General features: G+C 41.7%; 1 protein-coding gene across 1 annotated transcript; it reads left to right on the forward strand.

Annotated features, from left to right (window-relative positions):
- Positions 1–940: 940 nt before the first annotated feature.
- On the forward strand, positions 941–2,488 carry LOC146812170 (endogenous retrovirus group PABLB member 1 Env polyprotein-like). Its single transcript, XM_085614560.1, has one exon. The coding sequence runs from the start codon at positions 941–943 to the stop codon at positions 2,486–2,488; it is 1,548 nt and encodes a 515-aa protein (XP_085470686.1).
- The last annotated feature ends 6,478 nt before the right edge of the window (positions 2,489–8,966 follow it).

Genomic DNA, 8,966 nt, shown 5'->3' on the forward strand with positions numbered 1-8,966 from the left:
GGCTCAGCCCCTATGAGATTGTGTTCGGCCGCCCTGCGAATATTTGGGGAGTCCCGAGACCCAAGGCCTTTGATAGTCTTGAGTATCCAATGCTAATTGATTATCTTCATGATCTGACTATTAAACTAAGGTCCATTCATCAACAGGTCTTTGAAGCTTTGCCAGCACAGACAGAGGGTCCTGGACATCGGCTTCAACCGGGTGACTGGGTCGTTTTTACCCGAAATTTTGGCCGAAAACGTAACCTGGAGCCGAGATTCGTGGGACCCTATCAAGTGCTATTGGCCACAAGGACTGCAGTTCGGTTGGAAGGCAGAAAGAATTGGGTACACGCCGGCCATACCAAAAAGGTGCCGATCCCTTCCCCAACCAATAGTTGGGTGAGAACTGGTATAGCGGCAACGGAAACTGAGACCCCTTTATGTTTTGTGCCGTTCAGCGATGCTCAGCCTGTAAGAGACAATTCATTGTCATCGCAGTCGGACACACCTGTTGAGTCGTCAGTTGAAGAGAATTCGAGGTCTGAATCGTCATCCAATCGACTGAACACTGTTTCACCAGCTGAACAACTGTTTGATGAACAGACTCGACCTGGAAGAAATCGATATTTTCTTCGTCCATGTAACAGAGACTAATAAAATTTTCCTTATATTTTCCCTTTCCCGTTGCCAAGAATATTACGAACAATTACATCCTTTTCTGCATGTTTGAGTTTTTTTATGTATGCTTTTCACAGCTGAAGAGATTTGTATTAAGCTGCGTGTTTAGGAAAACCTATCATCCGGGTTAACCGTAGGGCCGTGCGGGTACTCCCTTCTGTTTAGCAGGTTTCTGACACTAGGTCGGTTACTTTTTTTGTCGACTCCTGGGAACTCCTGGGAATTGATAATCGCTACTCAGAACGAAGTGCGTCAAGTACGTCACGGACGGTTTTTAGAGGATGGCATTCTCTAAGCTGTTGGAAGTGGAAAGGATGTCGGCGCAAAGATCAAAATTGCATAAGATTGTGGGAACGAAGTGTTTTTTGTTCCAGGTATTTCTGTTGTTTCTGACTGTATCTCTGCTATTAGTGGGTGGAGTGTATTTCGGAATACAGTCGTTGTTGCCTTCCATTTCACCTACTCTCTCTCCTAAACCAAGTTCTATTACCACTGTTTCTCCACATTCCTTTCATCCTCTGCCACAACATGAACAGGTTAGACGTGCGGAATTCATGAATAACTCCTTTGTTCAGCTCCTACATCAGCATCAGTTGGTAATGAACACTACCAACTGTTGGGTGTGTGGGTTAATGCCACATACCATGGATAGGGGTATTCCGTATCTGGTTCTTCCGTATAGCTCCCAAGGGTCAGCTCGAGCATTCCAAACTATGTTTCGTAGTGCACTAGATTCCTACCCCAGTCGAGAGCCACGCTCTGCAAACTTTGGTCCTGGTCCGTACCACAAGCCTTTGGTAATAGCGATTGCGGATTTAGATAGGGATGTTTTTGATGTATCGCTTGTTCCAGATGAAGAGGTGCAAGCCTATAAGGACTTGAGTGAAGCTGAGTATAGTATGTCAGTGGGTGATAGACAGCTCAAGAGCTCGTCTCCAATATGGATTGTACCCCACCTCGGTAATTTCTGCTTAAAGGGTCTTGGTCGAAATCCGAGAGCGCAACTCGGGAACAGTGCTTGCACTGACACGTATGTTCTCCCGATGCTCTCTTCCCCTGTTTTTCTGACTGCCAAGGGTACCTATTTCGTATGTTATGAACGTGCATATACATGGTTGCCCCGTGACTTCTCGGGTACCTGTTATATCGCGAATCTTTTGCCACCGACTTTTACAGTTGCCTCGGACTATCACAAGACTAGAGTTGTGAGAGGCGTTATTAGTGCAGAGGATACTGCTGGTCAAGAAGCAGGAGACTTCTTTAAGGGTTTCTTGCCGTTTTGGGGACCTATGGTTAATAGTAGAAACCTGAGACAGTTGACCCGTGTGGTAGAGATGACTGCTAACATAACTGCGAGCGCTCTTGGTAATTTAACAGCAGAACTTCAGGCGGATAGACTTATGACGTTGCAGAACCGTATGGTTCTCGACGTTGTTCTTGCAGACAGAGGTGGTGTGTGCAAAGTTATCCATTCGAGCTGTTGCATTTTCATTCCTGATAACGCTCCAACTGTTTACCAAGCCATCTCGAAGTTGCATAAGATTTCCGAGTCCATACACGTGGACGAGGGTAATTGGACACTTCTAGGATGGTTTTGGGGCCTGATATCCACTTGGGGTTGGAAGATTCTGATGATCGTAGGGGTTGTTGTAACGTTTCTATTCACGTGTTGTCTTTGTGTACAGTGTGGTCCTGCCTTATGTAGTCTTTGTGCTACAACGTGTATAAGACGGCCATCTGTTACCGAGGAGACATTGATGGATAGAATGATGTTCCAGCAGCAGCTGAACGATCTGATGAATATCGAAATCAACTCCGATCTCGATTAGTGCTTGCCTACATGAGGGCAAAAGGAGCGTCTGAGGTTCCGTGTGAATTGGAACGACACCTTTTTTGGTGTGTTTGAATATGGACGAATCTGGTATCTGCGAACCGCAAATGACGAGTTTAGTGGGTGTACGCGTTTTCGCTACGCTACTACGTACGGATCGTCTCATTTCTAGGTATGTCCATTCGAACCCTCGGGTTCCATTTTAGATGCGGCATCCATTTTGTCTCTTGCCCTCAAGTAGCCAGCGAACGGACCTTGTCCGCTTTGTGACCCTGGGATTCCCAAGCTTCCACTGAAGACACGTGTTCCTTTGAGGGTGTCTTTTATGATGAGGGAAATGACACGGCAGAGGCAGATGGCCCCGCTCAGGGCTCATCTTGCCGTACTGGTCTATTGTTTCAGCCATGCCTGCATTAGTCACGAGGCCTTTTGATTCTGCGATTAGGTTTCCGTTATTACCCTCTACACTCGTTTCTAATCTGTTGTGCATCCTTGTTCTTCCTTTGCATCTGTTTCTGTCCTTCCTCTTAATGTGTTTACAGTCAGAATGGAATGTGCTTAATGTGGGGATGATCTGCTTTTACAGTTGGGAACCGGCAATGAAGCTGAAATTGTATTCCGGGTTTCTGAAACATGAATGCGACCCTTTTGAAGTTTACTGTGGGAACTGAATTGTAACCTTTGTTTGCCATGTTGTTCTATGACCAAAATGTGTATAAAAGGAGCGATCCTCTTGTGCAATTTGAAGCAGTCTCCCAGAACCTACACGTTGTGTACTTCTTGCGATTTCTGTATCCCTGCAGTAAATAAACGCTGATCTTTGACGCCGCCGGAAGTGTCCCGAGTCTCTGTGTTTTGTACGCCGGAACAGGTAGCCCACGAAGGTTTCAGGTGTTGTCCCCTGGCACAGCTGGGCCTTAGAATAGCCCAGTCCTTCAGAATGCCAGATTATACTAAAGAATTTGCATTGTACTGTTGTGTGAGAGATGGATGTGCACTTGCAGTCTTAACTCTTCTGCTACCCTGGATTCAGTGGCTGCAGCATTAGCAGGCTGTTTAAAGAGAGTAGCCGCCACTTGTGTAAGTCGGGAACAAAGTGAAGCAATTGTGATGGGTTATCCAGTCAGGGTGTATGTACCACATTCTGTTGAGATCCTTTGAACCCGCACTCGGACTCAACATATGACCTCTAATCGGCTGACTAAATATGAAAGAGTGATTCTAGGTGCTGAAAATGTGACGGTGGTGAGGTGCACTACTGTGAACCCTGCTACTTTGTTACCAAATTCAAGATGTGAGGAGGTGAGACAGGAAGCGGAACATGATTGTCTGGAAGTGACAGAACTCTGTACCAAGCCCTGTCCTGATGTCGAGGATGAACCTTTGGAAGAATCAGATTATGAACTGTTTGTGGATGGATCATGTTTGAGAAACGAAAAGGGTGCATTGTGTGCTGGTTATGCTGTCTGCACTTTATCAGGAGCACTAGAAGCATCCTGTTTGAAGGGTGTAAACTCCTCTCAAGTCACAGAGTTGATTGCTCTGGCTAGAGCATGTAAATTGGCAAAAGGTCTAAAAGTAACAATCTACACCGACAGTCAGTACGGATTTGGAGTTGTACATGACTTTGGTCAGCTATGGATGCCAAGAGGATTTCTGACTTCCTCAGGTTCCCCAATTTGGAATGGAAAAACTGTAAAGAAATTATTGGATGCTTTGCAGTTGCCAAAAAGAATTGCAGTTGTAAAATGTGATGCACATCAATCGGGAGATGATGATGTGACAAAGGGCAACAGGTACGCGGATCAATTAGCGCGTTACTGTACACAAAACACAAAGAGGAAATACCGAATGCCACCTTATGTTCACAACCCCATTTGAGACTTAGGAAGAGGTAAGGCAAATGCAGGAAGAAGCCAGTAATGAGCAAAAGGAAGAGTGGAGTAAAACAGGTTGTAGGAAAAATGCAGAAGATGAGGTATGGGGCTATCCCGATGGAAGACCAGTATTACCAGATTCTTTACTTTCTCACGTGGCCTGGATGTACCATGGACTCACACATATTGTAAGAGATGCAAGGATTAGACTGTTCAAGCAGACATGGTATAATCCAAAGTTCAGGGTCATCGCAGAAAGTTTAAGTCAAAGGTGTGCCATATGCCAAAAACAATATCCAGGAAGAAGGACAGTTGTAGGTTGGGGTGTAATTGGGAAAGCAGGAGGTCCTTTTACCAGACTTCAGATTGATTTCAGTGAGCTACCACCATGTAATAGGCTGAAATACGTCCTTGTCATTGTCTGTTTGTTTTCTCGCTGGGTAGAGGCCTATCCAATGAGAAGGAATGATAGCCTTACAGTGGCTAAGCTGTTGTTGAGAGAACTGATCCCTAGGTTTGGTTTTCCAGTCACTTTGGAGTCAGATAGAGGACTACACTTCAATAATGAAATAATTCGGATGATTTGTGCATAATTACAAATTGAACAGAAGCTGCATTGTACCTATCGACCAGAATCATCTGGCATTGTTGAGAAGTTAAATTGCACAATAAAGTCTAGAATAGGGAAGGTATGTGCATCCACAATTCTGAAATGACCTGACGCTTTACCCCTTGTAGTGATAAGTCTTAGAAGTATTCCTTACAAAAAGACTGGATTGAGCCCCCATAAAGTGTTGATGGGAAGAGCCATGAGACAAGCATACATACCTGTGAACAAACTGATGAATATGTCTGATGATCGTGTGCTAGATTATTGCAAAGGACTGGCTGACCTGGTGCGTTCTGTGTCCCGCCAGGTTGGAGGAGATGCCACACCGACACAGCGGAACCAAGCACCTGATTTGAATCCTGGTGAGTGCGTCCTAGTCAAGAAGCATGTGAGGAAAACATGCTTAGAACCCCATCAGAGCGGCCTTTACCAGATCATATTAGTGACGACCACAGCAGTGAAGTGTTTTGGCTTGCCACATTGGATACATGCAAGCCATACCCGCCTAGTCCCAAGTCAAATTGAAAGACCTGAAGGACAGCAACTGGTAAATGAAAATCAAGAACCAGCAGCAGAAGTGTGCAAAGCTGAAGGGTCTGGAGTGACAGATTCTGATGAACGTTTTGATGATGAGCAGCCAAGCACAAGTCAAGTAAATTGGGCACAAGAAGATACTGTGACTGAAAAGACTGCTGTTGAGTCAGAAGAAGGTGAGGCTGCCGTTGAGACAGAGGGAAGTGAAGCAGCTGTCGATGCAGAAGAAAGTGAAAAAGCTGTTGAGACAGAAGTAGGACCAGAGGAGAGTGAAGTCACAAATGAGCTAGAAGAAGGTGAACTTACTGATGAACCAGAAACAAGTGTTGCACCTACAGAAACAGAAATACGAAGGAACAGAGAAAAACAGATAGAAAGAAGACTAAATAAAATAACTTGTGAATGAAACACAGAAGGTGAAAGGGTAGTACAAACGAAGAGATCTAGAAAAGGAGACCATGGGTCAAGCGGTGCAAAAACACTGGAATGTAGATTAATAAAGAGAAAATTGAGAAAAAGACCTGAGCAAAGTAACGAAGTCTCAAGTCAAACAGAATCAGACAATACAAGAAGAAAAGCAACACGTAAAACAACAAGAGTAAGAATTCCATGTAGAAAATACAAAGTTTCTGAATGGACCTACGTCATACTAGAATAATTTGAAAGTTTAGATCCAAGTGAAGAAAATGAAAGTAGTGATACTGAGAAAGCAGGTGAAAGCAAACTGAAACCACCTTAAAGGGAACTGTAAAAAGATTTAGGTGCAACTTGTCAGTTAAATTTAAATGAAAGACTCAAGACTCTAAAGACAGAAATAAAAGAAAGGGGTGAAGAAGAAAAGCTTTGAAGTGTAGGATTACACTAAAATCTATTTTAGAGATTTTTATTTTTACATAGAATAGAGTCTATAGATTTTTAGACTTTTTGTATTTTTGTAGTTTATCAAAAATGGCAGAAGTAGAAGTGACTGGTCAACCAAAATCTAGTCTAAAACGTAGATGTATTAAAGTTTGCTTATGTAGTGTTTTCCTATTACAATTTATGTGGATATTGTTAATTGTTATAATACAAATTTTTCATGTAAATAACAATGGAGATAATACTAATGATGTGTCGACTCTTGGAATGAAAGATGTTTCTAAAACATCCATGGATACTAATATAGAACAAATGGATGGAAGCATTCTCCATCATGACAAATCAATTAGTGATTTTTCGTTAAATGTTTTTACCAAATTGTTGTATGAGTACACTAACACAATGAATGTGAGTGATTGTTATGTGTGTATGCAATTACCTTTGTCTGTCTCAGAAGGGGTGACGTCACCACCTTCCTCTAACATATGGTGTGTCATGTGGTGTCCTCAGCAGCCTGTTCTATGTGACAGGTAAACTGGAGTACCAGTATGCTAACATAGATTTAGTATTCGCAGAAATACCAGTTATAAGAGTACTTAACAAGGTTGTAAGTGGTAAAAATGCACGATATATGGGAGAATTCTTCCATATAACTAAATCCTTAGACATAGAGTATGCTTATAAAAATAACTTAACTTGTAGTTTACAGGTTGAGGAGAAATTATTATTAGACATGGCAGAAAATAGAAGGGAACGTTTCCAAAGAAAGGCTGATGAACAGAAATCACAGGTATCACCTTGGGCTTTTAGAGAAGGAAATTATGAGAAGGGTGAGACATACGCTGCGATGTCCCTGGACTGGTCACAGAAAGGGAAACTATGTTTACTTAGAATGAAGACTAATTATAATAACTACTTCATTGGTACTAGTGAATGTGAGCATACATTCCAAATTGCTGGAGGATGGGGATTAAAGGTTGGAACTGAACCTGTTTTTCCGGGAATCTATTATGTGTGTGGTAAGAAAGCCTATTATAGGTTACCTGCACACTGGTATGCAAGCTGGTATTTTGCATTAGTTTTTCCAAAAGTCTACAATATAGACCATAAAGACAATAGTCTCAATGAAGTAAAACAAGGACTAATACGTAGTAAAAGAGCAATTTTTTTCAGAAATAATAGGTGATATTTCTGGTGCACTGATACCCTCAGTTGGAGTTGTTCTGAATTCGCACAAAATTCAAAAATTGTTCACAGTGGTTGATCGTTTATCAACAGATACTGCTGATTGTTTCAAGATGATTGATAACAAAATGGTGGCAATCAGTTCAATGGTTTTGCAAAATCGACTTGCCCTTGATATTCTTTTGGCAAAAGAGGGTGGAGTCTGTGGCATGTTGAAAATTCAACACTGCTGTACCTATATCCGAGAAAAAAATAAAGGGATAGAAGAGTATATTAGAAATATTACAGAATTACATAATGATTCAACCCAACTGGAGGTTGATGGTGTATGGGAGAGACTTGGTAAGAGTTTCTCCACAGTAAGTAAGTTGGTTTCTACCTTTGGAAGTAGTTTATTGGGAAAAATAATAATGCCAATACTTTCAGTAGCAATAGTGGCCGTAGTAATATTAACAGTGTATAAGTGTTGTAAATGCATCAAAGAAAGAAAAGATGCAACAGAAAAAAAGAAAAGAAAAGGAATAAAAAGAAAGAGAGAAGAAATAGATTTAGAAGAGATAGATGGAGAATACTATAATATGATGAAAGAGCTAGATGAGAGTGCCATAAAAGGAGAGAGAGAAAGTAAATTTTAGATAAAATACAAGGTGGCACTCGGTATGGTGAGTATTTATGATGGCTTCTAAAAGCCATCGGGGGGGGATTGATGGAGCAGGATTTTCGCGAAAGAAACCTGCTCGATTGAACACCCCTATAATACATACTAACAGTAAGTAGTGTTAGAACAATTAATGTGCACATTTACAGTACATGCGGCAAGCTTGCTATGCAATATGCATGAACTAACCGTGAATAATATGTTAATAACCAGAAATGTAATAATCTTGTGTTTAGAACGTATTAAGAAGGTTTGCATGGCAAGGCCGCATGTGTATTTAGTAACAAGCATGGTGTGTGTTGCTTTATCCTAATAAATAATGCAGCTTTTATGCTTGTGTTATGCTAGGCTAATATGAAGTAGAGCTAAAGTGGGTGGTAAACAGTGAAAATTGCATTGTCACACAATTAATAAATGCCCGTTTTCTGTTCCTTTAGTAATAGACGAGTCCTCCATCTTTTAAAGTTGGCTTAACCGAGGGCGGGTGGAATTAGGAGCGAGCAGGAGCCATGTAACCACCTGACTGAACTGCTGTGCCAAGCTGAAAAAGCCTGACCTGGTGAAGAACATAACATTGAAAGCCAGCCAAAGCCAGTGTCATCGTGGAAACGGCACATAAAGTCGACGGATGTTATGAATCGGTAATAAAATTATGTTACGTTTGATACATGTGTACTTATAAGAGAGAGCTGTATTCAGATTATATAAAAACATTTTTTTTAGAACAATGGTGTAGTCGAAAGTAAGATGATTT

This window comes from Triturus cristatus, chromosome 7 (assembly GCF_964204655.1).
Source record: "Triturus cristatus chromosome 7, aTriCri1.1, whole genome shotgun sequence".
Classification (NCBI taxonomy): domain Eukaryota; kingdom Metazoa; phylum Chordata; class Amphibia; order Caudata; family Salamandridae; genus Triturus; species Triturus cristatus.